Source organism: Carcharodon carcharias, chromosome 11 (genome assembly GCF_017639515.1).
Source record: "Carcharodon carcharias isolate sCarCar2 chromosome 11, sCarCar2.pri, whole genome shotgun sequence".
NCBI lineage: Eukaryota > Metazoa > Chordata > Chondrichthyes > Lamniformes > Lamnidae > Carcharodon > Carcharodon carcharias.
In genome coordinates this window covers 51,971,920-51,996,878 of record NC_054477.1, presented here as the reverse complement: position 1 = coordinate 51,996,878, position 24,959 = coordinate 51,971,920, and the positions used below count along the sequence as shown (strand labels likewise).

At 40.9% G+C, this 24,959-nt stretch overlaps 1 protein-coding gene across 2 annotated transcripts in view; it reads right to left on the bottom strand.

Moving 5' to 3' along the window:
* atp8a2 (ATPase phospholipid transporting 8A2) overlaps positions 1-24,959 on the bottom strand; it is a 631,244-nt gene that overhangs the window by 371,592 nt on the left and 234,693 nt on the right. For both annotated transcript variants that reach the window (XM_041199633.1, XM_041199634.1), the window contains 6 exons: positions 18,532-18,637; positions 15,787-15,869; positions 15,324-15,373; positions 14,348-14,417; positions 11,824-11,908; positions 8,627-8,766 (listed from right to left, as the gene is read on the bottom strand). In XM_041199633.1, coding sequence (XP_041055567.1) covers positions 8,627-8,766; positions 11,824-11,908; positions 14,348-14,417; positions 15,324-15,373; positions 15,787-15,869; positions 18,532-18,637 — 534 coding nt within the window. The remainder of the gene's footprint in view (positions 1-8,626; positions 8,767-11,823; positions 11,909-14,347; positions 14,418-15,323; positions 15,374-15,786; positions 15,870-18,531; positions 18,638-24,959) is intronic.

The window sequence follows — 24,959 nt, the reverse complement described above, 5'->3', positions numbered from 1 at the left end:
CCAATGAGAGGGGGCACGATTCTAGATTTAGTCTTAGAAAATGAAGCAGGGCAAGTGGATGAAATAGCAGTGGGGGACCATTCCGGAGATGGTGAACATAATATAATTAGATTTAGCATCATTATGGAAAAAGACAATGATAGAACAGGAGTAAAAGTTCTAAACTGGGGGAAGACAAATTTTACAAAGCTGAGAGGTGAGCTGGCGAGAGTGGACTGGATACAGCTATTAAAAGGAAAAAGTATGCCAAACCAGTGGGAGGCATTCAAAGGCGAGATTCTATGGGCACAGTGTAGACATGCCCCCTTAAAGAAAAAGGGTGGTACTGCCAAATCTAGAGCCTCCTGGTTATCCAGAAGCATACAGGCCAAGATAAAGCAGAAAAAGAAAGCTTATGAGAGGTCACAAAAGACTTAATATATTATAGAAAGCCTAGAGAGTATAGAAAGTACAGGGGTGATTTAAAAATGGAAATTAGGAAAGCAAAGATAGGGTATGAAAAAATATTGACAGGTAAGATCAAAGAAAATCCTAAGATGTTTTAGCAGTACATTAAGAGCAACAGAATAACTAAGAAAAAAGTAGGGCCTATCAGAGATGTACATGGTAACTTGTGGGTTGATGCAGAAGATGTGGGCAGGGTTCTCAATGAATACTTTGTCTCTGTCTTCACTAAGGAAATGGATGATGCAGACTTTTTTGTTAAAGGGGAGGAGTATGAAATATTAAATACAATAAGCATAGTGAGAAAGGAAGTACAAGAGGGACTGGTATCCTTGAAGGTGGATAAATTACCAGGGCCAGATGGATTGTATCCAAGGCTGTTGAAGGAAGCCAGGAAGGAAAAAGCAGATGCTCTGAGGATCATTTTCCAATCCTCACTAGATACATGCAAGGTACCAAAGGATTGGAGGTCTGCGAACATTGTACCATTATTTAAAAAGGGTGCGAGGGATAGGCCAGAAAATTATAGGCCGGTCAGTCTGACTTCAGTGGTGGGCAAATTATTGGAAACAATTCTGAGAGGCAGGATAAACTGTCACCCAGAAAGGCACGGATTGAACAGGGTAGTCAGCATGGTTTTGTTCAGAAAAGCTCATGTCTTACTAACTTAACAGAATTTTTTGAGGAAGGAACAAGGAGAATTGATGAGGGTGGTACAGTGGATGTTGTCTACCTGGGTTTTAGCAAGGCATTTGACAAGGTCTCACATGGCTGACAGGTCAGAAAAGTGAGATCTCATGGGATAGAGGGGAAGGTAGCAGGTTGAATCCAAAATCGGATCAGTGACAGGAATCAAAGGGTAATGGTAGATGGATGTTTTTGTGAATGGAAAACAGTTTTCAGTGGTGTTTCACAGGGCCCAGTGTTGAGCCTTTGCTGTTTGTTGTATATATAAATGATTGAGACTTAAATTTAGGAGGCATGATTGGGAAATTTGCAGATGACACAATAATTGGAAGCGTAGTTGATAGTGAAGAAGAAAGCTGTTAACTCCATAATGATACCAATGGTTTGTTTGAGTGGGCAGAGAAGAGGCAAATGGAATTCAATCAAAAGTGAGGTAATGCATTTGGGGAGGGCAAACAAAGGTAAGGAACACTCAATAAACAGGAAGTTATTGAGAGGGGATGAGGAAGTGAGAGACCTTAGGTTACATGTCCACAGGTCATTGAAGGTGACAGGACAGGTGGACAAGGTGGTCAAAAATGCATATGGAATGCTCTCCTTTATTGGGTGAGATACTGAATACAAAAGCAGGGATGTAATGCTGGAACTGTATAAAACGCTGGTTAGGCCACAGCTGGAATTGTGTGTACAGTTCTGGTCACCACATTTCAGGAAGGAAATAACTGCTATGGTGAGGAGGTTTTCAAGAATGTTGCCAGGGCTTGAAAAGTGCAGCCAAGAGGAGAGATTGGATAGGCTAGGGTTGTTTTCCTGAGAACAGAGGAGGCTAAGGGGTGACCTAATTGAGGGGCCTAGATAGGGTAGACAGGAAAGTCTTGTTTCCCCTCGCTGAGGGGCCAATTATAAGGGGACATAGATTTAAGGTGATTGGTAGAAGGATAAGAGGGGACATGAGGAAAAACCTTTTCACCCAGAGGGTGGTGGGCATCTGGAATTCACTACCTAAGTTGGTGGTTGAGGCCGAAATGTTCAACTCACTTAAAAGGTATCTGGACCTGCATCTAAAATGTTGTAACCTGCAAGACTACGAACCAGGTGCTGGAAAGTAGGATTAAAATGAGCGGCTAGTTTCTTTTTTCTCTTTTTGGCAGGCGCAGACATGATGGGCTGAATGGCCTCTTTCTGCATCGTAATTTTCTATGGTTCTATGGACTGATAATCTTAAATTGGTTGTTAGTGTAATTCTTAGCACACTTGCGATTGTTCAGCAAATGTTGCCCAATTGCAGAATCACATCTAACGTTAAGACATTATGTTCTGAGTTTGGCAAGCACTGTCTGGTTGAGGACAGTCAGTACTGTGCCTATTGCGAACAGCCAAAGGGATGTGCTGTTTGGTATGATCCACCAGTCTTTTGGATATATGGCCTAGCACCACACCGGCACTGTAATTCAAATGCCACAGTACACATTTGTGAGGTGGGCAGAATGCCTTTTTGGCTTGATGGTAGCATCTGGTTTGTGGAAAATACCACTTGTGTTGCCACTGCATGGTAGCAGCATGAAACTGCTAGCTTCACCTGTTGCTCAAAGTGAGCTGTGTATTGCACATAGTCACAAATGGGCCTAAGGCCACCACTTTCGGACCTGCAAAGTGCCCAGTCTACCTCAAATTACACTGGAAGGGTAAAATATCTCAGAAATTCAAGTAACAGTGAAGCTAGCCATTTCACAATGCTACTATGAAGTGGCAACATATATGGTGTTTTCCACTCACAGAATGCTACCATCAAGACAAAGCCACATAAGTGAGTAATATGGTACATGAATTTCAGTGCTGGTGTGATGCCAGATATGTCGACCATATGTTCCAACGACTGGTGGGTCATTTCAAACAGCACGTCCCTTCAGCTGTTCACAATTGGCAGATTACTGACCATACTCAGCCAATCTGTGCTTGCAAAACTCAGAACATAAAGTCTAACATTAGATGTGATCCCACAATTGGGCAGCATTTGCTGAATAGCCCAGCTGTGCTAAGAATTAGCCTAACAGCCAATTAAAGATTATCAGTTGGCTTGCAATGTAGCTCACTTACACTTGATAGAAGCTACATATATTGATATGTAGGGCCTGTCCTCTGCAGACAAAAGGAATATATTCAAACATTGCATCTTTTTGAATAACCAAAAGCATTGGGGACAATAGCTCTGTGGTGCATTCGCCATGGCAATGCCTCAGCCAATCAGAGCCAACCTGCCACTCAGTCAGCACCCCTATTCTCATGCAGTTTAAATTGCTGTTCCCTTTGAAATTTGGCATTCTTGCATCTATCCTGATGTGTGCAAGACAAAAAACTTTGACAACGTGTCTCTTTTTTTCAGCATTATACAGATATTCAAATTGATTTCATATAAGCAATTACATTGTTTTGCACAGAATGGAAGTGAGACAAATGGAGAATGGAAATTTAATAGTCTGTGACTTATAATTTGCCCATGTACATTTGCTACAATAAAGGCATGGTTTATTGCAGTCACAGGCCACTGAGGCCAATTCCTACCACTGAAAACAGCTAACTCAGCACAGACCAAGATCAAGGGCTTCAAGTTTGCGTGACTTACACTACACAGTACAATATATATTCACTGAGCCATCAAAAAGAACAGCACTCACTTCTAGATTTAAAGTTAATTAACAAGCAAGAAAGTATTTTAATCTTAATATGCTTACTCAGTTTTCCTCATATAAATAGATTTTCTTTACTAATCTCTAATTTCATTCTTTCACTTAGCATTCATGCAGTTAAATGTCATAACACACTGTTAAAAATAAATGACTTTTTTTCACAGCTTCAAAAGTTTAAACAGCACTGCACTCTGCTGGATATAATTCAAATAACACTTTCTTTTTACACAGACATTACAACATGAAAACAAGCCATTTGTCGCAGCTGATCCAGGTGGGTCCAAATCCATCACACAACCAGTCATCTTAACTTGCATGTTCTGTTTTCTATACTTCATTATTTCCTTCTCTTTCAAACATTTTATCTAGCCTACAATTAAAAATTCACCTACTTCAATCACCAACTATGATAGTGAATGTCAGCCTCAGACACTGATGTTTCTCCTGCACTTTGTCCTAAATTTCATACATTTAATCTTAGATCCACATTTCCTAGTCCTATACACCTCAACCATTAGAAAGTCTTTTTTTTTAATCCACTGTTGTCCTACTCCTTCATAATTTTAAACACTTCTGTTGTATCATGTCTTAACCTACTCTTTCAAATGCGAACAGTTCTAATTTTTTCAAGTCTTTCTTTATGTTTGAATTTCGCCCAAACACCGGCAACATCACAATAAATCTTCTTTAATGCCTTTTCTTAACATGTTTTTAAGATTTTGTGAACCTGTACCTCCAAATCACTCTACCACCATACACCCCCAAGATTAATTGTTTTATTTTAGTCAAAATGTACGATGCCACATTTACTAACAGTAAATTCTATTGATTGCTTTTTTTGTCTATTCCACCACATTATCAAATCTCTTTGCAGATTCTTTTGCTCTTCAAAATGATTTACTATGCTTCCTTTCTCAGCATCACCTGTAATTTTAGATACAACTTCTGGAGCTCAAACTTTTTTAATATAAAAATTCATTAGAAAAGGGAATGGTGCCAGGGGACTGGTGGAAGTTAAAGCGGTTTCTATACTGAAAAAAGGAGTTAGAACAAGTCCAGGGAACAACAGACCAGTTAGCTTAACGTCAATGGTAGGAATGATAGTGAAATCTCTGCTCTCAGTAAAGCATCTGGAAACGAAAACTATAACAGTGTAGCGGGCTAGGATTAAAAAGGGTTTGACCAACCTTGATTATTAAAAAAATAATAGAGAAAGTAAAAAACGGTAATGCAGTATAGGTATGTATTTGAATTTTCAAAAGTTTTTCTAATAAGCAGACTCATGACTAAGGCCAGAGCTTTTGGAATCTGGGGACAAGTAGCTGAATGCACGGTAAGCTGGTTACAGAACAGAAAGCAGAAAGTAGAAGCTGACAGAGGTGGGAAGTGGTATTCCACAAGGTTTGGTGTTAGGACCTCTGTTCTGTACCATTTATCATAAATGATTTGGACTCAGGAATTGAAAGTACAACTTAAAAATTTGGGGAAGACAAAAGTTATAGTTAATATAGGGGAGTGTGACAAAATACAGGACTGCATTAATAAGCTTGCAGAATAGCATACAATTGGCAAATTAATTTTAATACAGACAAGTGTGAAGTGATGCCTTTTGGTAGCCAGAATATATAGGCCACATAATCCTTCCCGTGTTTAGACTCTTATTTTGCAAGATGTAAAGAAATCCTGGAATACAGATACAGAAATCACTTAAAATAACGTCGCAGGTTAAGGAGTCCATAAAACAAAATCAAAAAAGCACAAGGATTCATTTCTGGAGAGATACAATTGAAAAGCAGAGGAGTTATGTTAAACATGTAAAGAACCTTGGTTAGATGTAATAAAAAGGATATAAGGGCACCAGAGAAAGTGCAAGATTTACTCGGATGATACCAGAACTAAAATGTTATAACTATTAGGAAAGATTGAACGAGCTGGGACTCTTTAATTTAGAAAAAAGGAGGTTGAAGGGGGAACCTAAAAGAAATCCTGTCTGGCCCTCTAAGTGCCACAACATTTCTGCAGCTAGTGATTTGCTGAACTGCACCCTCATTTCCACCTTGGATGCCAAAGTCCCTACTAAAGTCATTACTCTTTTTCACCTTGGCTGTTCCTCAGCACAGCCCTCATGTCCATTTCCTTAAGTCCAAGGGACGCAGTCTTGGATGGATATGTCAGACAACTGATTTAACACCAGATCTGGCTGGCTAACGAAGCATTATTTGGTCTCCTCTTACCTGTGCTAAAACTGTTCACTATCCCAGGATCATCCTGGAATGCAAAGGTAACCCATAGCTTCTTTTCTCCACTGCAAACCATCTTTGTAAATCCCTCCCCTGGCTCCTTCACCCTCACCTCCAAAAATAAGTGCAAGGAGCTCATGGACTTCTTCATCACCGTAATTAAAGCTCTTCTACCAGCTGTCCCTCTTCTACAAGCCCACCAGGTCAAACTTCTCCTAAACAGCTCCCCTGCCATAGCCTTAAACTCATATCCTCCTCTAGTTTCTCTCCTATTTCCCCTTAAGCTCTCTCCAAGCTACTCTTGTCCATGAGACCCACTTCCCTGCTCCTTCAACCCCAATCCCTCTGAACTAACCACCCAACATTGCTTTCTGGTCTCATGTTAGCTGATATTGTTAACAGTTCTGTCTCTTCAGGTACTGTGCCTCTCTCCTCTGGCACCAATATTCCCTTTAAAATGTATTTGCTGTGGGCAATCCATCTTTTTAACGTGTGATCCTGTTAAATGTTTTTGTGCAACAATACAGATGTGTTATTTATCCCGGAACAAGGTCTGTGCAATATCTGTCAGGCTACTGCACAGCCATGCAAAACAAACCATCACTTCTCTAATGTCCTATCCCCACCAAATCCATGAACAAATTGTCACCTCCCAAATCTGTGCCCATCTTTCTTTGAACTCTGTATTTGAATCCCTCCAATCAGCTTTTCACCCCAGTCACAGTACTGAAGTGTCTCTTATCAAAGTCACAAATAACACCTTATGTGATTGTGACAGATCTAAACTATCCCTCTTTGTCCTTATCGATCTCTCTGCAGCCTTTGACTTGATTGACCATACCATCCTCCTCGAAGTGGATGGAACTGATATCACCTGTTTCCATCTGTCTAATTGTGGTCAGAATGTCATCTACAATGGCTTCTCTTCCTACTTCTGTGCCATTAACCCCCAAAGATATATCCTTGGCCCCCTCCTATACCTCATCTAAATGTTGCCCCTCGGCTACACCATCTGAAAACATAGAATTAGTTTTCACATTTTCACTGATGACACCAGGCCTAAGTCACCACCACCTCGCTTGACCCTCCACTGTTACAAAATTATCAGTCTGCTTATCCAGCATCAGTGCAGGATGAGCAGAAATCTACTCCAATTAGGTATTGGGAAGACCAAAGTCATTGTCTTTGGTCCGCACTGAGAACTCTATTTCCTTGATACCAAATCCATTGCTCTCCCGAGCAACTGTCTGATGGCGAATCTGCCTCAGTTCATCTGCTACTGACATCCTCATCCATACCGTTGTTATCTCTAGACTTGACTATTGTAACACACTCCTGGCAGGCTCCCACATTCTATCTAGATTAGAGGTCATCCATAATTCTGCTGCCCATGCCCTTATTCACACCAAGTCCCATTCACCTATAATTCTTTTGGTCACTAATCTACACTGCCTCCTAGTTAACTTCAACTTTTTCATTCTTATTTTCAATTCCCTCCATAGTCTCACCCCTCCCTTTCCGTGTAATCTTCTCCAGCCCTACAACTCTTGAGATATCCACACTCATCTAATTTTGGCCTCCTGAGCTTCCCCGATTTTTACTGCTTCACCATTATTGGCTGTGCCTTGAGCTACTTAGGCCCTAAGTGCTGGAATTCCCTCCCTAAACCTCTCTGACTCTCTACATCTCTTCCTTCCTTTAAGATGCTTCTTAAAACCTAGCTTTTTGACCAAGTTAAAGCCACTATATCATTACAAGCTGTTGTTGTTTCTTTGTCCTCAAACCAAGGGTTTGTTCAGGTAGTCATAAAGAAGATGCTTCAACTTGTGGGAAAAACCAAAACTATGAGCTACAAGATATGCACTAATAAATCTAACAAAGGAATACAGAAGAAACTTTTTTATCCAGAGTGGTTAGTATGTGAAACTGGCCACTACAGGGTGTAGTTGAGGTGACCAGTATAGGTGCATTTAGGGGAAGCTAGATAAATTTGAGTGAGAAAGCACAAGATTAGGCTGATAGGGTTAGATGGAGAATGTGGAAGGAGGTTCATGTGGAGTATAAACACTGGCGTGTTTTTTTTTCTCTGATGCACATTCCATGCAATCAAAATATTCTGTGTCTATGCTACACACATTACCAACCCAATGAAATGCAGTAGTAAGCTCTGACAGAACAATTAATTTAAAATTTATGTCCCTCTCTAAAAAAGAAAATCTCCCTCCTTTAAGTAACCTTCATTCCTCAATCAAGAAGACAATCAACCAAATTTCCCTCAGGCCTTTCATCCTCAAACACTGTTGCTGCCGTTCAGTGGCACTGGCAAGTGAAGCTGGCTCAAACTAAAAATTAACTTATTGACATTTCTTCAGCAGCATCTATAGCTGGAAGATCCAATAAAAATTAATCAGCAAATTCACTTTTGGGTTTTAGCCAGTGAAGTGAGATCTACACTTTAATTGGGACACAGTTGAAAGGTCAGGACAGTATCTCTCTCCTTCCCAGTGCATTAGTACTGAGGCTCTGTCCACAACTGTGGCACATGTAACAGCAGTAATCAGATCTCACCTTTTCTATGAGTTCATAGCATTCCTCCAGCTTGGTGGTTCTATGCTGAAGAACTATGCTGGCTTTGTTATAAATCTGTGTCCACTGCTTGTAGTCATCCAATTCGAGATCAGTGTACGCAAAACACAATGTCCTTAAACCTGAAAAGAAATAAAACCATTTCAACACTAAATACTAAACCATCAGTTAAGGAGATAATTTTGGGCAGTGAACCTAACCTAACTCAATTTGTGACACAGAAGGCGGAATTTTTCATCTGTGTCAGATGCAAAAATGGAGGCTGGAGGGCTGGAAATTGGCACGCAACTCTCCAACGCCAGTTTCCCTGCATGTTCCCATCTCCAGCTCATTTTAGAAGTAAATAGTTGGGGGTGAGCATGGAGGCGAGCATGAAGGCACAGTTACCTGTCTGAAAACAGCTGGAAGTCAATTAAGGCTCTAAAGGGTCTAATACGGACACTAGGAGACGACGATGACAACTAGAATTTTCCAGTCGGCAGTCAAAGTCCGTGCACAGCCAAATCCTTGCCAACACATGCAGGCGGCCACCCCCAATCCTGTGGCCACCGGTGTTAGATGGCCAAATTCATCTTTGTTATAAAGTCTGCAAAAGGTGGCTTCATCTCAAGGCACCTACTTTCTCTTACTACTTTAATGGCAGGACTATTGATCTCTCAGGGTTGGAGCTGTTCAAAAATCACATTGGGCCTCCAACACTGAAATGGTCTTAACCCCAAAACAAAATCCTGCCCAGAGAGTAAATTAAATTATTTTACTAAGGGCAAGAGAGAGCAAAAACAACTAACCTAAATACTGACTCACCATATTGAGCAATATAAAAGGCTAGAGCAAATATGGGAGAACACGTACACAAAAAGAAGTGCAAGGGAAAACTGTTTTAAAAAAATGTCATCATCCAACTGCTAGGCTTTTGTTTCAGCAGTTAACAGTGCTCTTTAACTGACCAGCAACAGTTCAATGACTGATGTGCCATAAAGCAAGAGAGAGGGTGGGAGGAGCAGGAGAGAGAAATTCTTTGTTTATTTAAAACAAATCAGCTCTTCCTTCCACTCATTTCTGAGCTTGCTCCAGCGCACTCTCTCACTCATTCACATTTTTTTTCTCACTTCAGTAATTACTTTCTCCTTCTTATTGGGTAGCATCTTGTGCCCTCCCCTGTGTCGAGTTTGGTGGTGGGGGTCATTTACTCAGGCAGGTGGGGACTCAGTCACATTTCTACCTCCATCCTGATTAAGTCTGTGACAGGAAGGCCAGTGGAGGCCTTCTTGCCCCGTTGCCAATTGAGGCCCTTAATTGGCCAATAATGCCCACTTTAGGGCCTCATCCTGCCGCAGCTGGCATTAATCCAGCAGCAGGGAAGGGTTCATCAGCAGGAAGCACAACAGGAAAGCCCTGCTGTGTTTGTTTGCTCCCTCCGGATGGTTGGGGGGGGGGGGGGGGGGGCGTTGGTTGGTCTCTTATTCAATGGCGCTCAGTGCCTGATTGAGAAACTGGGCATCAGGAATGGGGGAGCCTGCAGAGAGCCAGCCCTCTGCCCTTGCCGATGATCCTCACCATCCCACTCCCTCACACCCACCTCACAATACCCATCTCCCATCCTCACGCCATCACTCGCCTGGTGGCCTGGGTTCCTCCATGATTCAAGGCCTTGGCTGGACATTATACTGGCAGCTGCCACCATCTCCCTGGTGGCGCTGCTAAACACAGAAGAGCTGTCTGCCTCTGACTGGCTGGTTGCTCTCAGCAGGTGAGATTTCCACTCCTGGGTGATTGATCCTGGGGGAAGGTCCACTGCTGCCTGTCAAGGCTGACTGGCACGAGTCGCAGCGGGCCTTTCTGAAAAAGAGGTGATGCGGGGCTCTCGCCAGCTCTCCAGCATGCAGCTGAAGCCCCTTGTGAAGTCAAAGAGAGTACATGAGCAACATAAAAAGCTAGAGCAAATATGGGAGAACACGTACAAAAAAAAAAGGGCAAGGGAAAGCTGGTTTGGTTCCACAAGATTCTGATTGCTATGCTTGAATGCTTTGACTGGGAAAACAGCATATGGCAGTTTCTCTCTCCTCTTTACTTCCTGGCTCATCATGTTATCCAAAAATGGATATAACTGAAGAAAAGAAGTCAGACAGACGGCTCCATTATGCAGCATTATTACCTGCTCATGCAAATTCACATTTGTGCAACAGGAATGTAAACAACCACACACATACTGCCCTCTCTCCAAGGGCTGCTCACCATAATGTTAGTGTTTCCAAGAGTTGTAAAAAATAAAGACTTGCATTTATATAGCACTTTTCACAACCACCAGGCATCTCAAAGCACTTTACAGCCAATGAAGTACTTTCAGAGGTTTAGTCACTGTTGTAATATAGGAACCCACAAAAGTGTCAGGATAAGGGAGCCAGTTTCAGCTGCAGCATTTTAAGATCACATGATGCGCTGCAGCAACTTTCCAAGACTCCATCAACAGCACCTTCCAAACCCACCTTCACTACCACCTAGAAGAACAAAGGCAGCAGGAACATGGAAACACCCACCACCTGCAAGTTCCCCTCCAAGTCACGAACCATCCTGAATTGAAACCATATCGCCATTCCTCCAGTGTCGCTGGACCAAAATTCTGGAACTCCCCATCAGCACTATGGATGTGCCACGACATGAACTGCAGCAGTTCAAGAAGACAGTGGCTAACCACCATCTTCCCAAGGGCATGAATGTATAAAAAAAGCCATAAATTATTTTTTAAAAACTTTTTTTTGCAACACATAAGCACCTGAATTAAAAGGACACCATGTGCAGCTGTTTAATCAGCAGGAAGTTCCAGTTCAGCCGCCTCATCAGTAACAACAAAATAATACTTAATTTAACAGACTCAAGGCTGTTTTCAGCAATTTCCTTATTGACCAGCAGTTTCAGGAACATCTAGTATTCTAGATATTTGCCAAAACCCAAAATATAAAACATCTGTAACACTTAACAGAATTGCAATTTAGAAAGTTGAGATTCTGATAATGTAGAAACTGGTGTGATTGTAAATACTGACTCGCCATATTGGGCAATAAAAGGAGCCAGCATTTAGTTTGTTGATCAGAGTAATTTTGCCACTATTTTATTCCATGGCTGGTTGTGGTCAAACGTACATCTACATCAGAGTACATATTATTTCAGAGTTTTCTTACCTTCTGTAGCAAACTGTTCAAGGTGATTTAATGTCTGAACTCTGTGTTTTGACAATTCAGCAAGTCTTTCAAAAATGGCATCATCCTGTTAAATAGCAAAACATTCATTTGTTTCATCTTTTAAGTATTTTACCTAAATTCCGTAGGAATGCAAGATGACCTGCTTTGAAAATGGGAACTATTATCTGGTATCCAGGGAATCTAACTAAAAACTGTTATCTTTGCAGATGAAAAACTCAGATTGAGGGTTTGCATCATCAAAAGTCAAATATTAAAGAAAAAAATACTGTGCAAATGGCAATTTCTGCCAATAAAAGACAATGGCACATTAATTGGTGCAGCCTTTAACAACTATAATGATAATTAACCAGGCAATCCCAATGTTCTGATATGTAAGATGAAGGCATATAGAAATATTTGACCTCTGATCTGCATGCAAGTCTGCAGTCTATTTATTTTGTTTTTGAGTACTGGGATTCATTTGTTCTTTCAAGCTACGTATAGAAAATTGTACCGCTAATGGACAGGAACCCTCTGGCTCTCCATCAGAAAGAAAATAGTAACAACAATTAATCTAAGGTGATATTTTTAAAATTTGTTTTGTCCCTCCCCCCTGAAGTCACAGGTGGAATCTTGTGAAGCTCCCGGGAGGCAGGCGGGGGCACATAATTGTGCTGGAGGTCAAAAGTCAGTTTCACGACGGTGGGATAAATCTATAGGATTAAGTTGGCTGCGGAATGATGGCGGATCAAGCTTCCCGAGGCTAAGCTTAGGGAAACTCTTTTAATACAGTTGTATGCCAAGCATGCTCATTAAAAGGCAACCTCAACAGAATTAAGTGTACTTTTTCAATTAACTCATCAGCAAATGAGAAACACTTTCGTTCAGATACAGTGGCAAGCAGCAGACAAGATAGTGATCTTGGTGGATTTGGAATGAGTAGGAACTGCTTTTTCTGCTATGGGGAGCTTTGCTCAACCATTAGTGAGGAGAAAATGATGAGTGAGATTGGGAGACAGAGCAGGAGAAGGAGAGACGGGGAGACAGAGAGAGGAAGGGGGAGAGAGAGAGAGAGAGAGAGAGAGAGAGAGAGAGGAAGGGGGAGAGAGAGAGAGGAAGGGGGAGAGAGAGAGAGGGAGGGGCTGAGACAGTGGGGGAAGAGACAAGAAGAGAGAGAGGGGAAGATAGAGAGTAGCAGCTGCAGGGATCCAGGTGGCAGGTGGAGTCAGTAGTTGCAGTTCCCAAAACCTCCTCTCAGACAGCAAGAATTATGCCCCTGGCTTGAATTGCCTTTAAATGTGGCATCTGGCCCTTAAACAGCACTGCTGAAACCCCGAAGCCCCAAGAATGGGGTTGGGAATCCTGGAATTGGGCCCCGGCTTACATTTTCACCCCTCAATAGAGTCTGGCTGAGTCTATGAAAATCCAGCCCATAATCTCTCCTGTCCTCCACCCTAGCAGAAACCTCCCCTTATGTTCTGTTCCCCATTCAGACAGAATGGGCCAAATGGCCGCCTTCTGTGCCATAACAATTCTGTGATTTCACTTGCTCAAAACCTATTACATTTTTAACTTTTTCCTGTTCTGGCGAAAGGTCATTGACAGTTTCTTTCTCCACAGTTGTTACCAGACCTGCTGAGTATTTCCAGCATTTTGGTGAGGTGAGTTACTCACTGCAGAATATCCAGCCTCTGACCTGCCCTTGTAGCCACAGTATTTATATGGCTCCAGTTCAGTTTCGGGTCAATGATAACCCCCAAGGCTGTTGATTGTGGGGGATTCAGTCATGGTAATGCCATTGACTGTCAAAGGGAGATGGTTAAATTCTCTCTTGTTGAAGACGGTCATTGCCTGGCACTTGTGTGGCTGGAATGTCACTTACCACCTTTTAGCCCAAGCCTGAATGTTGCTGTATATGGATAGTTAGACCTAGGACACCACCTTGAGGAATTCCTGCAGTGATGTTCCAAGACTGAGATGATTGGTCTCCAACAACCACTATATAGTTCCAAGTCGGATGGTGACTTTGTGCTAGGAATGACTCCAACCAGTGGCGAGTTTACCCCGATTCCCAATGACTTCAATTTGCCAGTGTTCCTTGATGCCACACTTGGTCAAATGCTGCCCTGATGTCACGAGAAGGCGTTCTCACCTCACCTCTGGAATTCAACTCCTTTGTCCATGTTTGGACCAAGACTGTAATGAGGTCAGGAGCTGACTGGCCCTGGCAGAACCCAAACTGAACAGTGGTGAGCAGTTTATTGCTGCACAAGTGCCACTTGAGTGTGCTGTCGATTACCCCTTCCATCGCTTTGCTGATGACCAAAAGGAGGCTGGTGGAGCAATAATTGGCTATATACACAGTATTTACACCACACACAAGTGCTTTGAATTCTCCATGAAAACAAAATGTGTTCAAATAAACACTATTTAAAAAAAACTAAATGGTAATCAGAGTTGGGTACAGCATTACAAATTTGTGCCATTTCTTTGCATGGTTGAACAAGTTAATCAGAACACTTACTGCTCCTTTGCAATACAGTCGGATCTTTCCTGATGGCATCTTAACAATAACTGACATTCGTTTCCTGGCACTATTGGGTGGAAAAACAAAAGCAAATTCCCTTTTACACAATTGTGAATAAAAATAGTATATACCAGCTGAGCCACATGATTCTGCTTTCTCAGAAAAATAACTGCTGCTCACGATTGTGGATTACAAGCTGATAAGGGTGATGTTACATTACAATTATTCATTTTTCACTGTGCACATTATCAGCCTCAACTGCACAGAGCACACCACTGATGTCTGTCCTCAAAAATATAACTCAAAATATGGACACAATAAAAGTAAGCACAGAAAGCCTGCAGTTTCTACCTACAATCAGGATGTCATAAAGATGTATGAACGTATTCCAACTTTTGTTCCAAATGCTCACTGTTACCAGAGATCAATCAGGAGCAAAAATCACATTTCATAACAGACAAGGCTATCATGACAGTGCTAAAATTGAAAATATTAGAAATTTAAAGAACTGACCACTTAAAAAATGATCACTTAAAAGTTTAAGTTAAGCTACCTGGAAATATTTAAAAGCTCAAAATCTAACAGTTTAACTCACAAGCAGCCACAGGTCAATTTTGAGAAGGTTTGGCCTGCACTACGCTAATATTGTATTAAGAATCAGCCCCATTTCATTCTCTCAAACTGAGACTTGATCAAGAGCATCCACTACAGAGTCTCATATATAAACAGGTAAAGAGAAATTAAGAATCATTATTTTCATAATTAACAGTTAAATTCAGATCTCAACAAATACCTTATACTCTTGGCCCAATCTGCACTATTTTTCCTACACAATGATTATCACACATAAAAGTAATTCATTGTATGAAGATATTGGATGCCATAATGAGGTACATTATAAATGCAATTTTTTTCCATGTAGTTACTTCAATTTGACTGGTCATTGTGAGGTACTAAATGAGAGAAGCACTACCTGGAAAATTCCAGAACATTAAGGAGTTCATAGATTTGCTCTTCTCCCATCTGGTAAATGAGAAATAAAAACAAATTATTTTTGTCTGGCTTGCAATTTTAACTTCTCAGATACATACTGGTGATTCTCAGTAAACCTTAGCAATCAAAACACACTCGATGCTTGGCAAAACAAATAATGCATTTTTAAATATTTCATGTAGTTATTTCTCAAAAAATTGAAAACACAGTTCCTCAGTTCTTAAATAAATAGCAAATCTTGAAAATACATAAACATTTCATTGCGTGAAATGAAGTACCCCAATCAATAACTAGGGAACTTATGAACATGGACAGGAAAACTCCAACTGATCCAAGCCTATCAAACCTACCCCATCCCAAAATGTTCAATGCACATGCACCATCAAACCCCACCTGCTCCAGCCATCCAACCTCCAGTAAAGACAATCAATAGGTTTACTTACAGCTTCTATAATGACAGAATCAGGCGTTCTTCCAGTGAAGACAAATCCAAACTTCCTTGCAGCTTTTACCAATGAGTTTTCATCTGCACAAAAGTACATCTGTCAGCAGCTGTGCAAATAAGCAGGTAGGATTACCACCATAATTAATAGTAAAAAAAATCAATTGGTGATCTTTCCTGTATCTTTCACTAAGACCACTTACCTTCAACTGCAAAACATTGCATGCCTCCTCTCAGACATCACCTTCACCCATATCCATTATTTAATCATCTCTGGTGTCAGCCTTAGCTCAGTGTAGCAACATTGATCTCTGAGACAGAAGGTTGTGTTTAACATTCCCACTCCAGAGATGCAAGTACATAATCTAGGCTGATACTCCTGTGCAGTACTGAATGATTCCTGCATGATCAGAGGTCCCGTCTTTCAGGTGATTGTTAAACTGAGGTCCTGTCTGTCTGCCAGGTGCATGTAAATGTTCCAACAGCACTCTTCAATATAAAACTGGGGTGTGTTCTGGGTGCCTTGGCAAATATTTATACCTCAACAAAAACCACCAAAAACAGATATCTGTTTATGGACCTTGCTCTGCATGTGTTGCTCTACATAACCACAGTTTGCTATAATACAAAAGTAATTAACTGACTTTAAAGTTTTTGGGCATCCAATGAACAAAGACTTTATAAACTGTGAGTTCTTTCTTTCACTAGACATGATCAGTGTGCTCCATATTGACCTGCCCAAGCTCCAACTTCTACTGACTCGACTGGTTCAAAATTCCAACATTGATACCTTGCACTACAGTGCCCCACACCCTATCTCATTGACTTCCACTGTCTCCATCTCCAAAGACTTCTGCATCATCCTCTAGTTTTATATTACTGTTTGCAGCCTTCAATCCACCAAAACTGTGTCTTTCTGTGCATTCCCTCTCCCTACACTGATGGCAGTTTCCAGCTCTACCAGCCTTATTTTCTCCACAAATCCTCCTGCTTTGCTATCTTCCTCCATTACTCCCCTAAAACATTATCTCATCCTCCCTATTTTCTGCCTTCTCTCCTAACTTTTCAACTCTTGCTCCAAATCCATTTCCCCTCCAATGCACATTGAGTCATTTTCTATATTAAAGCACCAGATAAATATAATTTGTTGTAATTACATTGCAATAACCTCATAAATGAATGTGAACGACAAAATAGATAATTGAGAAGATCGGCTACACAGATTCCTATTTCTCATAATTTGTTGCTCAATAAATCTGGTATCACTGCAGCACCAAATCATGTTTTCTTATACCACTTCACTTCTTATATCGGTACTCTCATTATTCTTTCACTCACATCAATCCACTTTGGCCACATTCAGTTTGTGCTCTATGCAATGGTAATAAACAATTATTTATTTGGAAGACGCACACACACATATATGACGAACAATGGAAATTATGTCAGGCAGTAATTCCAAGGCCAGGCAGGCTGTGAAACAAAAGAAGCACATCAGAAAAGTGCTGGAAACACGAGGAGCAAAGAGAAAAAAGCATACCTTAATGTCCCCTATTTCTCACGTGACTGAGAGAGCTCATGAGACAATGCCCCATTTATGTTGTTTGCAACTAGAATTTTCCCAGCATTTTGCCTATGCTGATATGAAAATCAATTACAAACATCAGAACTCCCAATACAGAATTAATACCTTACAATCATCTCCACTGATTTGTATTGCAGTGATACGATATTTACCTGAGCAACGATTTGCTGAGAAACAGTGTTCTATTTTGCCCAGTATTTTCTTGATTATCTGTTTTGTGATTTGAAATGATCTAACTTCCCAGAAACGGACTACCAGCTGTCTAAGCATGTGCAATAGATTTGGACAGACAAGCATTACATTTAACCAGACTGACTACCTCAGCAGATCTGATGCACTGTGAATCACAATGATTCAAAGTCATTAGTCGTAAATGACAAATATCTAAAACACTCGAATTTAAATCAATTAAACACTCAATGGATACACAAAGATAAAAATCAGTTCCTGCATCTGATGGATTAAAGATTCTGATTTGTCAGTAATTCCTGCCTGTGATGTATCGAACCCTGTTGCTTAATCCCCAGTGCAAATGACAGATTTTGAGGCAAACAGTACAGTGGAAAAGCCAGCTGTGAACAGTTTATGGCTAGGAGATAACAAATAGGACCAGGAAATGATCAAGCACAACTTAAAACTAATGCTACAGGTACCCAAATAAAGCCAGACACTGCATACAACCATAGGGAATTTAGCCAATGGCACTCCGGATAAAACATGCTTGTGCATAGCCATGGAGCACTGTAACTGAAGTACATACCGCCCTGAAACTCCCCTGCACAAACCTACCAGAGCAAATAAAGGAACAAAACATAGAGGAGAATTCTGCTTGTCAGCTAAGAAAACATGACAAGTTGGTACCCACTCTGTAGAGTCAAGACAGTTGAGAATTGTCTGTGCATTTGTGCAAGAGAAACATAAAACGGGATTTAAGCAAATGAAACACATTGCATGATTCTGATTTAATGCTGTAAGAGGGACTCCTAAGGAAGGCATTGTTCAGGATTGTGACTCTGTTAAGTCATTATATTCCACTGAAGTACACCAAAACTATGCAAGGAGCTGGTGCACAATAAATGAGGGCATGGATTCCACTATGCATTTATCTTGACTCTACAATTATTACTCGCAGTTCTCACAAACATATTCCAGTTATCTCACCTGGAGATGAAGCCTGGTAGTTAATGTCATTGCCATCTTTCTCAGGAACTACTGTGTGGCAAATTGCCATCATAATGAGAAATTCCCGGATCTCGGCAGATGTTGGCTGAAATGAAACACATATAATCAGTGTGAGCTACTTTATGTTCATTTAAATTGCCTTGCAATCTCAAATTTATTCATCTGATCATAAACATGTTTAAATTTCACATATTATTGAGAATCCACACTGCTCCGATTGACAGTACAGCATCATTGTATTTATTGTGCAACTGTCAATCTGCATGGTTTTATGGCTGTGCATAGCTACTCTTGAAATTTAAATGCTTAGCTCACATGGGCAGGAGCATCAGCACTCTCACCCTTAATATCAGCTCCAGGTAAATTTACAGAGCCTAAGAGATCCAGTGGGCCCCGAGTACTTTGAAAATGGTATATATTGTCAAACCCAAGTGCTGCAAGACTGCCTTCTCAAGGAATTGAAGGCAAATTATTCACCTGATTAGGAAATAGGCTAAACAGAAGGAGACAGAGTAGGGATAATGGGCAGGTACTCTAATTGGCAGGATGTGACTAGTAGAGTCAGATCTGGGCGATCAGGGCAGGTATCTCAAGTTGGTAAATTTTGGGCCACGGTGTCCCACAAGTATCTGTGTTGGTGCCTCAACCATTAACTGCATTCATTAACAAATTACATGATGGGATAGAAAGCCATATATCCAAATTTGCCAATGACCACAAAGAGGTGGTATTGTAAGCTTCGTAAAATTACAAAGCGATAGTAATTGATTAGGTGAATCAGCAAGACTGTAGCAAATGGATTTCAACACAAGCAAATATATGGTTATCCACTTTGGACCTAAAAAGGGTAGAATGCTTTCTAAATGGTGAAATGCTAGAAAACAGTGGAGGTCCAAGTACAGAGATCATTAAAAAAATGAACTGGTACAGAAAATAATCAAAAAAGCTAATGAAATGCTGGCCTTTCTCTTTAGAGGAATAGAATGTAAGGATAGATATCATGTTATAGTTATACAAAGTCTTGGTTAGACCAGTTCTGGGCATCATACCTTAGGAAGGATATATTGGCGTTGAAGGGTGTGCAGCACAGATTTACCAGTAGAACTCCAAGAGTTAAGCTATGAGGAGACATTAAACAAACTGCTTTCCCTGAGATTTAGAAGGTTAAGGGGAGATTTGATTGAAGTTTTCAAGATAGTAAGGGAACAAATAAGGTAAAATGGGAGAAACTATTTCCAATTCATACTGGATTAATTGTAAATTTTAAAATCGATATTGATCGATTAAGGAATTAAAGGTATAGGAGTGAAGGTAGATATATGGAGTTAGGTTGCAGATCTACCGTGATTTTACTGAATGATAGGAACAGACTCAAGGTGCTAAATGGTTTACTCCTGTTCCTATGTTCCTTTCTTCTTTGAGGCAGGTTGAAACCTGACTACAGAGTTAGAACTGGTGCCTTGGCATCAAAGCAGAAAATACTCTTCAACAACACTAAATTGGAAGTACACGTGTACACAGTATCATGACTGGGATGGGAGGAGTGCATAGTTTCTCTAACCTCACAGGTCACACCACAAGTGTAAATGTTTAAGTCACTCATCAAAATGGCCAAATGTTTATTTTCACTATTGTTAGAACCAGAATAAGAGAGACTTTAACCAGGATTCTCTCAACGAACTCAGCATGATTGATTTATGATGTAGTAAAACTTATTTTTTGAAACAACTTGCAAAAACTGGTTAACAAACAATTTGTAATACGTAAGTGTAACTATCTACCCCTTTTAAATCCCAACACACACAAAACAAATAAGGTCTCAGCAGGGGTTGGCCAATTGGAAAACTTTATGGAAAAGGATAAAGCTCGAAGGGTTTTGGAGCTGTCGATTCATCTTCCTATGTGCGGAGACTGATCACTGGCTCAGGATATGGGCTGGGCCATTTAGAACTGAGATGAGGAGAAATGTCTTCACTCAGAGTGTGGTGAACCTGTGGAGTTCTCTACCACAGAAGGCTGTGGAGGTCGTCACTGAATATATTTAAGAATGAAATAGATAGATTTCTAGACTCTAAAGACGTCAAGGGAATGGGGTGAAAGCAGGAGTATGGCATTGAGATAGAGGATCAGCCATGATCTTACTGAATGCTGGAGCAGGCTCGAAGGGCCAAATGACCTACTCCTGCACTTATTTTCTACGTTTCTTTCCAAAGGAGCTTCGGCGTGGAGGAGAATAGAGCCAAATCAATCCTTGGGATCTCTCTCTCTCGTCTCAGCTTTTCAAGTTTCCAAATGTAGACAAGTTATACTGAGGTGAGGATTCTCTGGCTGGAGGTTGATAACCACACATGGAATTTCAGGCAAGGCAGTGAATGAGTGAGTTAGGGCACCTTCCTTCTTGGCTTATTCCCCAAAAACTGGGTCCAAAAATCAAGTTCAGAGCATAAAACTCATTTCAGTCAGGCGATTTCCAGAAAATCCAGGGCCCCTGCCTTTTAAAGATAACAGAAGTTTTTTTTTTCTCCAGCAATTAAAGTAATTGAAGTTCAAATAAGCAAATAGCTCTTATCTCAAGTGCTTCAGGTGGACATTTAGCTTAAGTCATGTGATTTCTTGGAAAAGGCAGGCTGCGCAGAGTCCAAGGTGAACTTATAATCCAAAAACTCCAGGTCGGTTCCTAAGAAAATGTCCTGATATTCTAATGTCCTCCCAATTTTTAATAAACACATAGTTTTTGAAAATATAGATTCTTAACAACAGTTAAGGAGCTTGCTGAGGACCAGGTCATCTCCACAAAGGAAACAAGGATTTGCAACAGTCCTGGCTGCTCCACATCTCAATTTACATTCTAGATTTACTGTCCTGTCAACTCTTTCATTTGAGCCACAGCTTGGTTACTTAAACACTGCAGTTTGAACTCAACCCACTCCCCTCACTTCAGGAGCTCTTAGATAATCTTCTTGTGAATACATAGTACTGCTAATTTGTATTTGTAACCCAAATTCAGAAAAAGCACTAGTGTTTGCTAGTTATTAAAAATTAAAAATGTTATTAAAAATGTAGTTATAAAATGAGAAAGGTACTAACTGAAGCTTGAAGATAGCAACAAATCTAGAAAATTGACTATAGCATGCAATTTAGAAAGATGGGAGTAGTGCAAAACAGGTACAGAACTATTTTGGTAGCAATTAAATTAGAAAAATAGAAGCTAACAGGAAGAGTAAGAAGGCTGAAATAAAAACAGAAAATGCTGGAAAAACTCAGCAGATCAGGCAGCATCTATGCACAGAGAACAGAATTAATGTTTGGAGTCTGTATGACTTTTCTCCTGTTTTTATTTCAGATTTCCACCATCCATAGTATTTCACTTTGTATTAGAGCAAGAAGGCTGCTAATTTGTGATATAAACTAAAAAGAGTTAACTTTATCAAAAAAAATGCACTCTTTTGTCACACTGTATTACATTGAACCCAACCATTGGTATAACACTAATTTTGAACTGAGCTTTGTTATGACCTATTGAACAATTAATGGTATTTTGCTGTAATGCCAAAACCAAGTTGCTTCTTTAATTGATGAGCAATCATCGTATCCTTTAAAGGATCAGTGGCATGATAAACCCATTAGTGTTTGTACTTCAAATAGTGTTTTGTTGTATTTTGTTCAATCCTTGACATTTTTGCTTGCTGCATTCTTGCTGTAATGTTGAGTGATGTAGAGCAACTCAATGATGAGATAAACGGGCTATAAAAAATAGCCTAGTACACAACATAAATACGTAAGTATAAGTACAGGGGGCAACCAAGTCAGGAGAACCCTTGATGTCAAGGGACATAAAGGTTAGGATTAAGAAAAAAAAGAGAAGCTTATGACAGATACCAAGGGCTCAATACAGCACAGTCCCTAGAGGAGTATTAAAAAGTGCACGGGGGAACTTAAAAAGGAAATTGGGAAAGCTAAGAGAGTGCATGAGAAAGCATTGGTGGATAGAATAAAGGAAAACCCAAAGGGGTTTTTTAAATGTATAAAGAGCAAGAGAATAACTAGGGAAAGAGTAGGATAAATTAGGGGCCATAGAGGTAATCTCTGTGTGGACCCGGAAGATGTGGGCACAGTCCTCAATGAATTTAGAGTCCATTAAGGATGAGATTTCAGAATACTTGGAAGTGCATGATAAAATAGGGCAAAGTCAGCATGGTTTCATCAAGGGGAGGTCAAGCCTGACAAATCTGTTAGAATTCTTTGAGGAGGTAACGAGTAGGTTAGACAAAGGAGAGCCAATGGATGTTATCTACTTGGACTTCCAGAAGGCCTTTGACAAGGTGCTACACAGGAGGCTGCTCAGTAAGATAAGAGCCCATGGTGTTAGAGGCAAGGTACTAGCATGGACAGAAGATTGGCTGTCAGGCAGGAGGCAGAGAGTGGGGATAAGGGGGTCCTTCTCAGGATGGCGGCCGGTGACTAGTGGAGTTCCGCAGGGGTCAGTGTTGGGACCACAACTTTTCACTTTATACATTAATGATCTAGATGAAGGAACTGAGGGCATCCTGGCTAAGTCTGCAGATGATTCAAAGATAGGTGGAGGGACAGGTAATATTGAGGAGGCGGGGAGGCTGCAGAAGGATTTGGACAGGTTAGGAGAATGGGCAAAGAAGTGGCAGATGGAATATAACGTGGGGAAGTGTGAGGTTATGCACTTTGGTAGGAAGAATAGAAGCATAGACTATTTTCTAAATGGGGAGAGAATTCAGAAATCTGGAGTGCAAAGTGATTTGGGAGTCCTAGTCCAGGATTCTCTTAAGGTTAACTTGCAGGTTGAGTCGGTAGTTAGGAAGGCAAATGCAATGTTGGCATTTATTTCGAGAGGACTAGAATATAAAAGCAGGGATGTGCTGCTGAGGCTTTATAAGGCTTTGGTCAGACTGCATTTAGAATATTGTGAGCAATTTTGGGCCCTGCACTTCTGGATGGATGTTCTGGCCCTGGAGAGGGTCCAGAGGAGGTTCACAAGAATGATCCCAGGAATGAAAGGCTTAACATATGAGGAACGTTTGAGGACTCTGGGTCTATACTCGATGGAGTTTAGAAGGATGAGGGGGGATCTGATTGAAACTTACAGAATACTGAAAGGCCTGGATAGAGTGGATGTGGGGAAGATATTTCCACTAGTAGGAGAGACTAGGACCCGAGGGCACAGCCTCAGAGTAGAGGGAAGACCTTTTAGAACAGAGATGAGGAAAAACTTCTTTAGCCAGAGAGTGGTGAATCTATGAAATTCATTGCCACATAAGACTGTGGAGGCCAGGTCATTGTGTGTATTTAAGACCGAGATAGATAGGTTTTTGACTGGTAAGGGGATCAAAGGTTACGGGGAGAAGGCAGGAGAATGGGGTTGAAAAACTTATCATCCATGATTGAATGGCGGAGCAGACCCGATGGGCCGAATGGCCTAATTTCTGCTCCTATGTCTTATGGTCCTATGGGAAAGCTAAGTGAGTGCATGAGAAAGCATTGGTGGGTAGAATAAAGGAAAACCCAAAGGGGTTTTTTAAATATATAAAGGGCAAGAGAATAACTAGGGAAAGAGTAGGGTAAATTAGGGGCCATAGAGGTAATCTCTGTGTGGACCCGGAAGATGTGGGCACAGTCCTCAATGAATACTTTGCATCGGTTTTTACAATGGAAAAGGATGACTCAGGTATAGACATCAGGGTGGAGGACTGTGAAATATTACAGGAAATGAACATAGGGAGAGAGCAGGCCCTGGCAGTAATTTTCAAATCCTTTCTGGCCACAGGTGAGATGCCAGAGGACTGCAGGATTGCTAACATTGTCCCATTATTAAAAAAGGGAGGAAGGGATAGACCAGGAAATTACAGGCCTCAGTCTAACCTCAGTGGTGGGGAAGTTACTAGAAATAATTCTGAGGGACAGAATATATCTGCACTTGGAGAGACACAGGTTAATCAGAGATAGCATGGATTTGTTAAGGGAAGGTCGTGTATGACAAATTTGATTGAATTTTTTGAGGAGGTAACCAGGAATGTCGATGAGGGTAATGCATTTGATGTGGTCTACATGGACTTTAGCAAGGCTTTTGATATGGTCCCTCATGGCAGACTGGTCAGGAAAGTAAGAGCCTATGGGGTCCAAAGCAATGTGACACGTTGGGTCCAAAATTGGTTGAGAGGCAGGGAGCAGAGTGTGATGATAGAGGGATGTTTCTGTGAGAGGAAGTCTGTTTCCAGTGGGGTTCTGCAAGGCTCGGTGCTGGAGTCCTTGCTGTTTGTGGTGTACACAAATGATTTGGACTTAAATGTAGAGGGTGTGATCAAACAGTTCACGGATGATACAAAAATTGTTAGGGTAGTAAATAGTGAGGAGGAAAGCTGCAAACTGCAGGAGGA